Raw genomic sequence first — 15,456 nt, forward strand, 5'->3', positions numbered from 1 at the left:
TGAGAAAGTGCTGTGACCACTATGTTTTACCACAAGGTCAATTATTAATCTTTAACTTACCTTGTAAGGTAGTCATATGGGTTAAATGGATTAATGTACACAGAGTACTTAAAACCACCCTGGCAATTAGCAAGTGCTGATGAAATGTTATTTCTATTTAATAATAATAATGTAACCAATTATTTTTATTTAATATTATTATTTGACCTGTTAACAAACTTCATGTCTTCCAAATACCCTTAGGATAAGTCACAAATGCCATAAACTTCTGCCAGAAGCCCTCCACAAGCTAAGTTCATTCTAATTTTCTGGACACGGTCTCCCCCACAGCTCATTCTGCTCCAGACACACCTCCCTTTTCAATCCTATTGAAAGTATTTATTTTCTTTTGCTCTTTCTGCTTCTGTGCCCTCCTGTATGTTTCATCACTATCATGCTTTCAGTTACATCTTATCACCTGTCTTTTCCTGACTGTGATAGTGAAATAGTAAGATGTAAGAAGTTCATATTTCTTTAAAATATATTTTTTTATTGACTTCAGAGAGAATGGGAAAGGGAGATAGAGACAGAAACATTAATGGTGAGAGAGAATCACTGATTGGCTGTCTCCTGCATGCCCCACACTGGGGATCTAGCCTGCAACACGGGCATGTGCCCTGAGCGGGAATTGATCTGTGACCTCCTAGTTCATAGGTCGACTCTCAACTAATGAGCCATGCTGGCTGTCAGAAGTTCATTTAAAAAATATATTGATTTTTAGAAACAGAGGAAGGGGGAGGGAGCTTGAGAGAGAAATATTGATGTGAGAGCAGAACACTGGTCAGCCTCCTGCACATCCCCTACTTGGGATGGAGTCCACAACTTGGGCATGTGCCCTACCTGGGAATCAGACCGGCAACCTTTCAGTGCATGGGACAACACCCAATGAACTGAGCCACACTGGCCAGCACAAAGTTCAGATTTAGAAAGTTCTTATTGCACTGTAGTTTAGTCATAGGGATAAATTCTTAACAAGACTTTTCTTACTCATCTTCAAAATATCCCTAATAAGGAAGGTATTCTTACTCCTGATATAGGGATAAAGATGTTAAGATTCAAAGAAGTTAACTCATTTTCTCAAGATGACACAGCCAGGACCCTGGACAATTTGTCTCTGGAACACATCTGCTTTTTACTGCTGCGCTGTACTGATTCTTTAAATGGGGCAAGATCATCCCTCCTCTAAACTCCTTAAGGAATCCTTCTGATTGACTTGATAGGAATCATGTATGCCTTGCAGGACTGTCTTCCTGTCTATGACTGTGAACTTTAAGCTCCTTGAGAGCATCCTTGTGCCCTGCATATGCAAGCCTGATCATCAGGAGGTCCACACTGGGATGTGGCTCCATTTTAAATACTGAAATAGCCCCTCAGGCACCTCACCCACCAACCCAGCTGTGCAGATCCCTCTCTTTTGAATCCCTGATTCTCCTTACAATTCAGCAACTGAAGGGTTCACACCTAGCACAAGTGGCAGCCTCAAACCCCTGCTCCTGCCCTAGCCGGTTTGGCTCAGTGGATGGAGTGTCGGCCTGTGGATTCAAGGATCCCAGGTTCGATTCCGGTCAAGGGCATGTACCTTGGTTGCGGGCACATCCCCAGTTGTGGGGTGTGCAGGAGGCAGCTGATCGATGTTTCTCTCTCATTGATGTTTCTAACTCTCTATCCCTCTCCCTTCCTCTCTGTAAAAAATCAATAAAATATATTAAAAAAAAAACAAACCCGCTCCTTCACCGAGATCTCTACTCCTTGGATACTGGAGCATAGTGGCATTCTGGTACCAGCAATGGTAGCAAAAAAATAACTGTCAAAGTCACATAGTGAATATGGCATCCCACTGAATTTAACTGTGCGTCGGTAACTCCCTGTTTGTGAGGTGAGGCACTACTAGGCAAATGGAAGGCAGATTACAATTTAATCACTTAGCATCCAAGCACACCTGTGACGGTCTTGGCGAGCAGCTATAGAGGCATGGGCTCACCATCGCCACTGTCATCATCATCTAGGGAACATTCCTTTTGTTTGTCTGGGCTCTGCCCCATCATTGCCTCAGGCTTTCCTGAATCCTGTAGCAACAGGAGTTCTGCTTAAATCCAAAGCACGGATCCTTCCCCCTGGGATTCTGCCACAGAGAAGGCTTGGTAATTTTTTTAAACGCTCATTAAAAACCATTCTGAAACTATTTCATTTCCTGGATGAAAATGGAATCGCATTAGCCCGACCAGACCTGTCCTGGAAATTTAGAAGAAAATTGTGCATAAATACACAGTTAATTTACTCAAGTAAGCACACACCTGCTTTTTGCAATACAGAATGCTCCTATTTTCATACCCGCAGCTGTCCCTGGGTCTGAGTTACATAAATGAATAATGCATTTAATATGTTATTAAATGGGGCTGCTGCCTCCACAATAACAAGGCAACTTATGATTATGTTGGCCCTAAGCTCTGAATATTGCTGGGATGCATTTAGTGGATAAAGCACTCTTCAATCTACCAAGAAGAAAAGCGATCTCTAATGGCAGGGGAGTCTGTACAATTACTGGAAAGGAAACATTCTGCAAGTGTGCCTTTGATATTACCGACCACTCATCAGTAGATAGTGTCTTATTACCCCAACAACCCCGATCCAACTATTCTCTTCTTATCTTGATACTCCTGTCACCTTTTCCTTTTTACCTCTACCTTCTTTGATTCTGCTTCTGTTATTTCTGCCAGTTTTAAAAAAAAGATGAAGGCCATCATTTCTCTTTGTGAGAATAAAACTGTTATTTTATTATTTAGCAGGCTTTTTTTAATCTTGCGATTTGGGGTGGAATACAGATGTTTATGACTATTCAGTCTATGCTGAGGTGACAATATAGTCATGCTCAGCCCATAGAAATCCTGTCCGCTCTTTAGGGATCACTGGGAGGAACTTTTAAAATAAAATGAATGATGCCCTGGCTGGTGTGGCTCAGTTGGTTGAGCATCATTCCATGCACCTAAAGGTCACTGGTTCCCACATGCCTGGGATGCAGCTCAATCCTCAGTGTGGGGCATGCAGGAGGCAGCAGAACATTGTTTCTCTCCTCCCTTCCTCTCTCTAAAATCAATAAGAACATATTTTTTAAAAACAATAAAATAAGAGAATGTCAAGAGAACTCCTCCAGGAATTGGGATTTAACTGAGAATTCTGGGTATCTAATGTGTTTTGTTTTTAAGTCCCCCTCATGATTCTAGTATGCATACAGATTACAAATCACTACCCAGGTGGTTAAAATGTAGGATCAAATTGCCTGAGTTAAAATTCAGGCTCTTATATAGCATATAAACTCGGGCAATTTACACAATCTCTCTCCAATATAAAATAGGGGAAAATTACAGGATTTTTTCATGCATCTCCTGGGAGGACTAAGTGAGATTATGAATTCAATAGGGCTGAGGATAGAGTCTGGCACACTGTAAGAACTTAACAAATATTAAAATATCAAAAGTTAGTGAAAATCATTAGTATTTACATAATTAAACATTAACTTGTTATTATCCAGCAAATTCCCTAAAAATGGAAACTATACTTCAAATAGAAGCTATGCTATTATCGCCAAGATTATATCAAGATCAAATATGTCCATGTCAATTCTTTTCTTAAAATCATTCAAAACTTACTGTGGGCTTATTCATGAAGGGTACAGTTCAGGTCTCAAGTAGAGGTCTACGATCTGGCCCTAATGTAATTTTCTAGCTTAAGCCCTCCCACTGTCCACGGCATTTCCCCAGCTCTGGCAAGCTGATGTCTACAAGCCTTCTTTTGCTTGTTCTGTTCATTCTGCCTAGAATGCTCTTTCCTCCTGTCAGGCTCCAATTCATTCTGTAAAAATCACCTTAGAAGTCACACCTTTCTGTAGAGTTGTCTCTTCCCTTTTCCACAATAGTTACCCCAAGCAGTGACCAGTGCAGAGCTAGAACTCTAGGTCTTCTTGTAGTCGAGGCTGGTCTTATTGACCCTGAAGCTGGGGAGTCCTCATTTGTGCTCATGAGAAGAATTTAAATAGTTTACTTTTTTGGGATTGTATGTACTATATGCCTTTGTTTTCAAGGGAAAACTTCATTGTTATAATAACACTTGACTTAATGCAACAAGAAATAGAATAAGCCTTGGGGCGATAAACGGGGGCTAGTTCTGGATACAGTGTAGGGATAAGACTTAAAATCTTCTTAGACCTCGTATGCTCATATTTAACAATGATCTTGTGAAGTAGACAGAACATCAACATTCAGAAAGAATTGGGTTCCATGGCTGACTAAGCAGGTTGTTCCTCTTAAACTAAGTTAAGTGGACCTTGGAATTAGGGGACTGTCATAAGGCAGTCCTAGAGGGATGGAGGAAAACTTTTCTTGCAAGAAGCAGGATGGAAGTACATGTCATTTCATTTCAACAATAAATGGAAAGTGACTTTGTTTTAAATGCCAACTTGATGAAATGGGGCATATGGCAATACTGAACGAAATGACTTAAAATTGAGAATCATGAGAATGACTCATGGAATCCACTAACTAAGTCAACTAGTTGTACAACCAATTTATATAAAGAACTTTTCCCTTCTTTTGAGCACCTGCAATCCAAGGAATCCTGATAATCATTTCAAATTGCCCATGGACATGGCAGAGCCGGAGGGGATCTCAGGCCATCCAACACAACCTCTTCATTTTGCACAAAATGGAAAGCAAGTACAGTTTAGAGAGGTTCCCAAGGTCACACGGGTGACTAGTAGCAGTTCTGGGCCTCTGGATGGAGACTGGTGTTCTCTTACCACTATGCCTTGCCACCTGGCTGAGAATTGGTAACACCACTAAGTGGACAAGAACTATGTGAGAAACAAGCTCTCCGCATACAGTGACTTCACCTTCTTCATTTCCCAACCCCATACTATCCATGAACACAACATCTAAGAAAGGCACTCGGAAGCATCAACTTGGTAGCAACAATGAGCGAGTCTCTGCTGGGAGACTGCACCATGCTTTGCTAGAAAACAGCTCTGTAAGCCCCTGTAGTGTCGAGTCTGTAAATAATGCAAGCGATGTCCTTTCTGTGGACTTCAAACACATGCACCACTTTGAGGACCAGTTATTCTCCATGATACACACTGAGGAGATCAAACTGAACATGAAGTCCCCACCAAGCACAGAAATGTGGTCACCTGGGTAAAAGCCACAGTTCCCCAAAGACCCTGGAAATAGCAACTCCACCCTTTACCCTCATACCCTCCATTAGCCTGCAATGGCAGGGGAGCCAGAGTCTAAGTATTTCCATGGCTTATATAGGGAGAAAAATGTTTATAGAAAGCACTTAAAAGTATTCCAAATGTATATTGATAGTATGAAGATTGCTATTTTGCTAGAATTTATGTATGTATATAAATATGTTTTTTCTGGACCCACTAAATTAATGCTATTTTCCAATCATTTTTAAGCTTCCTGAGTAAATATCCCTGTTGTATATTGAGAAACTAATCATCAGGAACAATAAAAGCTTTCATTTTACATTCGTCCAGGAGGAATTCACAGCTCGTCGAAAGAAACTCCACAGGCAGAAATGTCTATGCACACCTTTTTTTTTTCAACACATCTAGAAATATCTCTAGCTTAAAAGCAAGAACATAATCTCTCCCTTGAGAAGATTATATTGGTTTCTTAGAATAAACCAGACCAACACCCACTTTATATTTACAGAAATTTTTATGGTTGGCATGAAACAAGTAACGTCCTAGTTAATTTAGCAGCTTAAATTTGCAGCACATCCCCTGGATCCCGCACAGTAGAAACAAGATATAACCACATATGAGTACAACTAAATGAGCTTGTGCTTGTGTATGTACAGACTGAGATATATACAGACTCTGATAGAGAAACAGAGAGAAATGATTTGGGGGTTATTTCATGTAAGAAAATATACAAATGAATACGGGTTTCATGTTTTACAGATGAGACAAAGGAGACTTAGATTAAACACGTCTTAGATCTCAGTATTAAGTATTAAATAAATGTCTGAACTATAGATACACAATAAAACAAACCCCCCTTTTTCCTTTACTGCAGAGGAGCCTTTAGCTGATGACTATTGGTGATGGCATCGGCATATTGTAAAGTGACTACTGTCTGCTAGGCATTTTGCTATATGTTCATAATATCTCTATATATAAAAGCCAAAGATGCAAAGTGTCCCCTTGGGAGTTCAACCAACAGGAAGTTTAATCTCTCGCTATGACATGCCCTGACCACCATGGGGTGGCGTGGAATGAAGTAAGGCCCCAGCTGGGAGCCAGCAGCTGGGGAAGGGAGGCCCTGGCCAGCAGCTGGCAGCCACTAGGGACCCTACCTGTGCGTGAATTTCGTGCACTGGGCCTTCTGTAGTATTATATTTATCCCAACAGCAAATGGAAACATTTTATAGACTAGGAAACTAAACTCAAAGAAAGGAAGACATATGCTAAGAATGGTAAATGGCAGAGGTTGTACTAAAATCCTTTTTTGGCCCAGCTAGTGTTGCTCAGTTGTTGAACGTCAACTTATGAACCAGGAAGTCACAGTTCCATTCCAGGTCAGGGTACATGCCCAGGTTGTGGGCTCAATCCCCAGTGTGGGGCATGCAGGAGGCAGGAGATAAATGATTCTCTCTCATCATTGATGTTTCTCTCTCTCTCTATTCCTCTCTGAAATAAATGAAAATATATTTTTAAAAATAACGTATGTTTAATGCTAAAATAGCTGTTTTTCACCAAATAAAACATCCCCCATTATATTTCATTCTCCATCCATAACAAGCTTAAGCTCCAGCACCAGCCTCTTTGCTTTCCACGGAATGGCTAATGGAAGGTGTGAGGGTAAAGGGTGAATGAACAGAGGCAGGGAGCTTACAGTGGAGAACACAGCCGGACTCTGCTCACACACTTTTCCATGGACCAAGGACTAAGGACTTGTGGCCACAGCCACCTGGAGGGACATTCTGCACCCATTTCAGCTCTTATTCCAACTATCTCTTCTCAGTCCTAGCCAAGAACTAAAACAAAACCTGCACAATTATTCTGCACAGTGAAGCTGATAAATATTTTGGCATCTCCTCAAGATAGCATTTCTATGGAGCATGATATTAGCCGATGCTAGAATGTTTCCATCACGGTGAAGTGAGTGAATCTGAGAACACTGCTATATATACAGGGTAATAAGCTGACTGTGAAAGTGAACGGAGCCATTTATAAAGTGGGGCATTTAAAAAAGAATAAAAGGAAAAGGAAGGTTTACCTGCATGCTTTCAGCTAAACTGTAAAATAGGTGATGTTGGGAGGTTTGCTTGTTTAGCTTGACTGGCAAGAAATGATTGTTTACTAGACCCATTCAATTCAAACTCTGACTGCATGACCACAGCTGTGCTCTGCTGTAGGAGACAGGGTGAGAAAGTGAGGTGTCTGGGGAGCAACATTTATGGAAGGTCCACGCTCAGGCTTACCTTGCACCTGTGATGCCCTGTGCTTCATCCCTGCCCAAAGCTAATACAGATTCTGTACTGACTGAGCAGGCAATGCCCACAGATGGGTTAAAACTGGCATTGTAGCAACTTGGGGTACATGATGGCTCCTTAATTCTATAGGCATGGTGGCCCTTTCACCAGGTAGTCTCTTGGTTTCTTTTGTCTGAAATGACCTTCCTCACCTTGTTAATGTGGGAAATGCTCCTCACCCTTCCTCTCAGCTTTGCCTTACAGAATCTATGGGCATTTATATTTTAAAGGAGAATGACAGTTAGTACAAATGAATCTCTGTTGTGTGGGACTCCAAGGAGGTTTGCAAGCAGGAAGCTAGTATTTTAGCCCATATGGGGCAGATATCTGGCAAAGCCTGGATACAAAGGTCCAAGAAAGAACCAGGCACTTGGGTGGAATTTGCTTTACAAATCAGCAGAAACACCTCCAATTGCCAAAAGAAACTAATTATTGCTGTATGCTTTAAACAACAATCATGAAGGTATGAGGATATTAATTGCAGCATTGTTTATAGACGAAAATAGGAAATGAGCAAAATGTCCAAAAAGAGGATGCCTTAGAATTCCAGGTGCTTTAATAGCATGGAATTAAACGTACTTAGAGAAGGCAACCTTACATAATCCAACTTGAAAAGATGTTGAAGATATGTTTTTGAATGAAAAGTGGGGGGGGGGAAACAATATACCTAGTAGGACATCACATATAAAAACAACCTCCCCAATTAATTTCATATATTTTTCCTTGGCATAATTATCCACTGGCAAATGAAAAGTGTGTGATATCACACATGGCAATCAGATCACAATTGTGTGGAAAAGGGGGCAGGATTGGAGTGATGATCTAAATGGACTTTTTAAACATAGAACCTGTGTATACATTTCTTTTGTAATTAAATATTTTCAATGAAAAGCTAAGTGCTTAATGACAGCACTGTAGCGACTATAACATTAAATACTGAACCTGTGTTTAGATGCCAATGAATCAACACACAGCCAAGTGACATCTCAGGTGAGGGGCTGGAGTGACAGTATGAAAGGCAGAAAATTCCTTTCCAATTTCATCCACATTTTACCTCTTGCCAATTCTTGCAAAATGCAGTATGTTTAGACAACACACTGACCACTGAGGTTACTACTGTCTCTCTCTCTCTCTCTCTCTCTCTCTCTCTCTCTCTCTCTCACACACACACACACACACACACACACACACACACACACACACATCCTCCTCCATCCCAGCCACACACACACACACACTAGCCCATTGAGCCCTCTGTGGGTGGTCACTCCACCTGTGAGCATCTTACTCTTAACAGCAGGGATTTATAAGACCTGCTGATGGCTGGTATTTATCACATGCTCTCTTTACACAAGCTCACTCACTGAGACTGGTGCCTTTTTGCACAATGTTTGCCTGGAATAGATGAAGGCAGTAGATGAGGTAACTTAAAAATCCTTTAGGATCAGATGCTATCATGTAAAACCCACTGACATGAACCAACCTCTGAGAGTGAAGGCCGAGCCCTGGGAGTAAAGCTTGTCATTCTGTGCTTAATAAACATAACTGCATTGATGAAAACTAATGCACTTGGACGCTGATCACTGAATCACACTTTTAAATTTAATTTTATAGGGAATAGATGAACAATGCCATTGAATAATTTATGCATCTGTGACATTTCATTTTACATATGGTAAGTCAGAATTTATTTGGATTTCAAATACTGATTTGCCTAAGGATTGGTGAAACCTATTTAGAGGTAGCTTTAAAATATGTGTGTGTGTGTGTGTGTGTGTGTGTGTGTGTGTGTGTGTGTTCATTCTGCCTATTGAGTAGCATCTGGAACAATTTAGAATCCTCTATACTTCAGCCTCTTCTCATCAATACCAGAGAGAGAGTAACATAACTTCCTTGACTGATTGAAGTAGTGAAAAGAAATCGATTCTGAAATTAGCTGTAGGGGTTTCCGATGCCCTTCACAAGGTCTAAACATGCCGGTACATACAAGCAATATAAGTTTAAAGTATGTGTTTAATGTTATAAACTTAGTTATAACATTAAGTTTATCTATTCCATCAGCCCTTTTCAAGTGTTCCCTGTTAGGTCCGAGAAAGCCCAGGATCAGATACATACAGACATGGGATGAGACAATGGACTTCCTCTGGAATTTCTCACAGATCTGGAATTTCTCACAGGTCAACGTGCCAGACACAGATACCTGCTTCTCCCTGAATTCACAGCGATCCCCACACAGATACTGACCCATTCCTGAATGTGCCGCCCACCCCCTGCGGCTGAGACTCCATCAGTTGAATGTGTGATGATCCCTGCTGCGGACACTTCCTCAGTTCAGGCCCCCGCCCTCACCAAACACCTGAATAAAGAGATGTCCCTCCCTCCCTGGAGGCGCGAAATTCACTGGCCCCACCTTTTGGGCCAGGGGGTCTCGCCCGAGAACGCAAATAAACTTCTCCTTTTTCTTTCTGATTCACTCGATTCTCTTTGTTTTCCTCGCCGCCGCTTTTCTGGGCCACCTAACATTTCCCAAGCTTTAGATGCTGATGATCTCACTGACCCATTGCTGAGAAAATGATATTTGTATTTTTCTTAGATTTTGTGTCATGGATCAAAGAAATCACAATTTATTCCTTCATTCAAAGGTTCTAGGAATCCATGACATCAGAGAAAATTATATTTGAGGTATTCATCCATGTTTTTTCCCTTCCTGTTGAAGAGCAGTATATATTATTTTGGAAATATTTTTAAATTACATATAAAAATATAAAATTTTCAACTAAAGGTACATGCATAAGAGAAAACCCGCAAGTCCCCACTCCTGTATGTAGCTGGCATGAGAAGTGAGGAGTTGTCAAGTAGAACTGGCCTGCTGGTAAGATGCCTACACCTTACTCTCTCCTCCCTCCCATTTCCTCTCCCTCCCTTCTTCCCTTTCCCTCTTTTTAGTTTTTTAATGTCAAATTTTAAAATATGCACAAATGATAGAATATAGTATAATAAATCCCCATGTCTCTATTAACATCTTCAAATATTACCAGTATCTTTTCCTTTTTAACAATTTATAGGAAATCTCACACATTATGTATCTGTAAAAGATAAGGTAGATTTATTTATTTATTTTGGCCTAACCAAAATACAATCATCATAGCTAAATACATAACTATAACATATTGTTAATATAACATCATAAATATAAATATTTAGATTTAGATATAACCTGTGATGGTTAATTTCATTTGTCAACTGGAATAGGCCACGGGGTGCCCAGATATTTGGTCAAACATTATTCTAGGTGTTTCTGCCAAGGTGGTTTTGAGTGAGATTCACATGTAAATCAGTACATTGCATAAAGCAGACTGCCTTCTCCAATGTGGGTGGGCCTCATCCAATCTATTGAAGGTCTGAAGGGAACAAAGAAGCTGACCCTCCCCTAAGTAAGAAAGAATTCTTCCTTTCTGGTATCCTTCCCCTAAACATCAGCGCTTTTCCTGCCTTCACACTCAGATGAAAGCAGCGGTCTTCCTGGGTTTCAAGTCTGCTGGCCTTCAGTTAAAGTACACAGTCAGCTCTCCTGGTTCTCTTGCTTTCCGACTAGGACTGCAAGCATACATCAGTTATCCAACGTGCCATGCACCCTGCAAATCTTGGGATTTGGACTGGCCCACCTCCATAAATATGTGATCCAATCCCTCATAAAAATAAATTCTCTATCCTTTTAGCTAGCTAGCTAGGTAGCTATCCTATATAATAAAAGCCTAATATGCAAATCGACTGAACTGTGGAACGACTGGTTGCTATGATGTGCACTGACCACCAGGGGGCAGACGCTCAACGCAGGAGCTGCCTCCAATCTACAGGCCCCAGGCCAGCCAAGGTGGGTGCCAGCGGGAGGGGGCCCCCAATCGCCCCACCAGTCGCCCCACAGATCGACCCTGATTGCCGGCAAGGCCTAGGGACCCTACCCGTGCAGGAATTTCGTGCACTGGGCCTCTAGTCTGATATAAAAACATACCCCTGGAAAACCCTGACTAATACATCACCTAATCACAAGGCCATACTCAAATTCCCCCAAATTGCTAAAATATGTCTTTGTACAGATTGAATTAGCACCCAAATATATCACATGCACTATTTTTAAGTCTATAAACATCAGTTACATTTGTGGAAAAGTCATGGATTATTTTCCCTTTTATGAAATTTCTTAAATAATACTGGATAAACTCCACAACACAGAACATCAAACCCAAAACTTAGAATCTGATTCCAGACTTATAAGGATCCGTGCCAAGAAGGGACACGTGCCAAGAAGGGACACGGAAAAACCCTTTCCTGCTAATATACTCTTGAAAAGTCAATGAACTTCTTTTCTGACTATAGGTCCCACATCTACAATGTAGGAAATGCAGATATAAAATAGTTATTCAGCCTTCCTCACAGGGATGCAGGGTGGGTAAAATGTAGTCTTTATTGAGGAGTTCTGAGATAAAGTATTAAAAAATGAAGCAATTTACATATTATCACCATCATCTTAGAACTTGTTTTACTTCTTTATTTACAACTGGGGTTTTATTCTCAGATGAAATGTGTGGTATTAATGCAAATCTGTGCTTCATTACTAAAATGAACGAAAGCAAATAAATTGTGCTGTAATGAAATAGGCCTGGTTTTTGATCAGAAGTAATTCTGTACCTTTAACACATGCTGAAAAGCAGCAAAGGTGGACCTCTCAAGGTCACTGCTCCAGACACTCACCCAGTACTGTTGAGATAACTCTGTCCCAGGCTGCAATCCTTGGACAGAGAGGATGGATTGAACCAAAACGCTGGCAGGCACTGACCATTGCTGTGTCGCTCATAACCATAGTCACTGTTGGGGAAAGAGCCAAGAGAAGCCTTTCAGTAGGTGGCAAAATTACTGAGAACGATTTCATGTTAGTCCACAGGCAACTTCAACTCCAGTCACTTAGTCAAGAAAGAGGTATTCACTAAATTCCAAAAATGGAATTTTTTTCCAGGGAATATCTATGTTACCCATGAAGATATCCTACAGAAGCCATTTTCAGAAATGCTGACTTGGAGGCAAGGGGGATGCCTGTGTAGAAATGAAGGCTCAATGACCAATAATTCTTTCTAAAGAAATTATTTATATATATATATATATATATATATATATATATATATATATGATATTTAATTGATTTTAGAGAGGGAGGAAGGGAGAATGAAAAGGAGATAGAAACATCTATGAGAGAAAAGAAAAACATTGATGGGCTGCCTCCTGCACGCCCCATACCGGGAATCGAGCTCACAATGCTGGCATGTCCTTGACCAGGAATCAAACTGGGTGACCTCTTGGTGCATGGGTCGATGTTCTACCACTGAGCCACAATGACTGGGCTCAATGCCCAATAATTCTAAGTAAATACCTTGAAGCTGAGAGAGCAGATACAATTTTCATTAGGAGGATACACAATACCAATCGTGGTTGGTCAGAGAAAGCTATAACTAGTGAACAGGCAGTGGAGGAAGCTCCACCCTCGGTGTAAAGTTTCACTGAAGAGTTTAACACAGCAACATGTGGCATGGTGCTCATTCATGTTGATGTCTTTGGGGTGCTCTTCCAAGACATCTGGATCTACTAAGTAGAGGAGCCAGGTCTGTCTGTGTACAAGCCATATGCTTCAAAGTCACAGCAGGAAAGGAAGTGTCCTTCAGGAGTGTCCTGAGAATTTCCCCAAGGAAAAGTTTTGTCCTGGTCCCAACTGGCAGTACTAGCTAAGTAAGAGGATTTAAAAATCCTCTCTCTAGTTGGAATCAGTCAAAGCCCTTTCTCTCAGCCTCCTCTCATTCTTGCCCCCAGTGGCCTCCGAGTGGCCTAACATCCTAGGCTTCTGGAAGATGAACCCAGGCAGAGGCTGATGACAAAATGCACCTCCACATGCACATACAAATTGCAGGCAGCTACCAGCAAGCACTCATATGAACTGGCCCATCTGTGTGATGGAGGTGAGATGCTGGCGCACAGGAGCTGGGAAGGGAGAATAGGCTCAGCTTAAGGGGCCTGTCACCAGGCAGCTGGCACTTAAAATTCTGCACATACCAGCTGGACTTGGTGCTGGTTCAACACAGCATGGGTAGGAAGCCTTCAGAACTGATGCCCACAGGACACCCAGTGTTCATTTCAGATAATTAGTTTACAACTGCTGGAGAATGACAGGCAAGGTCACCCGGGGGACTGTCCAGGGGACAGCCAAGGCAAGAGGGAACATTCAATGACAACCACCTTTCATTATGCTACAATCAAGTGGGATCAATAACGCTCTAGCTACTGGTAGAAACTCCTAAGGTCATGGTAAGCTTTCCAAAATACTTTCAGAAATTATGCCATTACAAAAATCCCCTTTGGACAGAAAACAACACAATGGCCTCATTCACAATTCATTTCCCACTTCTCAGAATACATATCAGTTTGTGCTAAGAGAAGCAGATTCCAATCTCAAATGAATATAAGAATTGGGCCAAGACTGAGGGGTATGAGAGGTGGGGGAGGGGAGAAACCTGATTGCTTTCCTTCCCCTGTGTTTCTTTTACTCTAGACTAGCTTAAATTTGAAAGAGAAAAACAAAAATGACCGTGACAACAAACGTCTAGCTTATTTTGGCACCTCATGAAAAAGATTCCCAAAGGAAGACATATTTCCAGGAGAAATCAGGGAACCGGGACATCTCCCCTCACGTCTTTCCGGTGGTTTTTATGAGAGCATACATTTGTTCCCTGCACAAGAATGGCTGTTTGATAAGGCTAAAATTCAATTGCAAAGGTGAAATGCTCACTTCCTTTACAAATCCCCTTTGAATACAGTGGATGAAGGAGAAGCATTTTGGCTTCAGAAAGAGGGATGGGATGAATGACTTAAAGTTCCCAGGAACATTTTCCCTGTCAAGGTATTTCAGGGTGTCAATCCTGAAAGTAGGAAAGGGATAAAGTATTTTTGTCATTGGAATCATGTTACAATGACTAATACACAAGTCATGGCTGGGGAGGCCCCTGTAGAATTCATTGTGAGCTCCACTGTAATAAGCTCTTCTGCCCTCTGGCTGAGCCCAGAATAGAGCATTGGTTCTTGCCTTACCTGTCTACCCACAAGTGAGGAACAGCCTTTGGTGATCAGTCTGAGTGCTGGCGGCCAATTTTGCCAGGCCTGCCCAGTGCTATTTATTCAGACATCTCCAGAGGTCTCCCATAAGAGCAGACTTACTTTTTCTAAGATCTGTGATGTGTGTGTACATAATACCTCTCAGATATTTTGATGATCAGAGATGTGACCAGTGATTGCTACAGCTTGAAATAAATTCTTAAAGGAATGACTTTGGTTCTCAAGCAGGTCAAGGTTCAGTCAGTTAACACTGACCTACATAATTAGCAATTGCATTTTCTAAACTCAAAACATAGAAAGAAATATCAAAGAAAAGGAAAAAATAAGGGGGGGGGGAGGAGCAGACAAGGAAATGGAAATAATCAATGGAGTTCCCACCCACTCATTCACAATAATTTTTCAACCTCACCTGAATGCTAAACACTGGCCTAGACCAAAGCAAGGGAACTCCTGGCCTCGTGAGCCAGATTTCTGCTTCCCAAATGTTACAGGAGACTCACACTGGCACTCTTTTACTTAACATCTAATCCTCTCAGGACTTTTCCAGTTTAAATGAACCTACGCCCTGTAAATGGAGACTTGCACCTTTAATGCTAGGATCATGGAGCTGTAGACTGGCAATGCCATCAAATTGAGAAATGCCTTCTATGCTCACGTAAGCAAGAGTCAGCTGAACACCGAAAACTTCCAGGGATAGAAAATTTACTGCCTTTTAAGGCCATCTTT

The 15,456-nt window shown here is 41.4% G+C and overlaps 1 protein-coding gene across 1 annotated transcript in view; it reads right to left on the reverse strand.

Annotated features, from left to right (window-relative positions):
- The window catches only part of SORCS1 (sortilin related VPS10 domain containing receptor 1), a 290,995-nt gene that overhangs the window by 66,846 nt on the left and 208,693 nt on the right, over positions 1 to 15,456 (reverse strand). Inside the window, exon 17 of the mRNA XM_006088177.3 lies at positions 12,328 to 12,441. Coding sequence (XP_006088239.1) covers positions 12,328 to 12,441 — 114 coding nt within the window. The remainder of the gene's footprint in view (positions 1 to 12,327; positions 12,442 to 15,456) is intronic.

This window comes from Myotis lucifugus, unplaced genomic scaffold, assembly GCF_000147115.1.
Source record: "Myotis lucifugus unplaced genomic scaffold, Myoluc2.0 scaffold_44, whole genome shotgun sequence".
NCBI lineage: Eukaryota > Metazoa > Chordata > Mammalia > Chiroptera > Vespertilionidae > Myotis > Myotis lucifugus.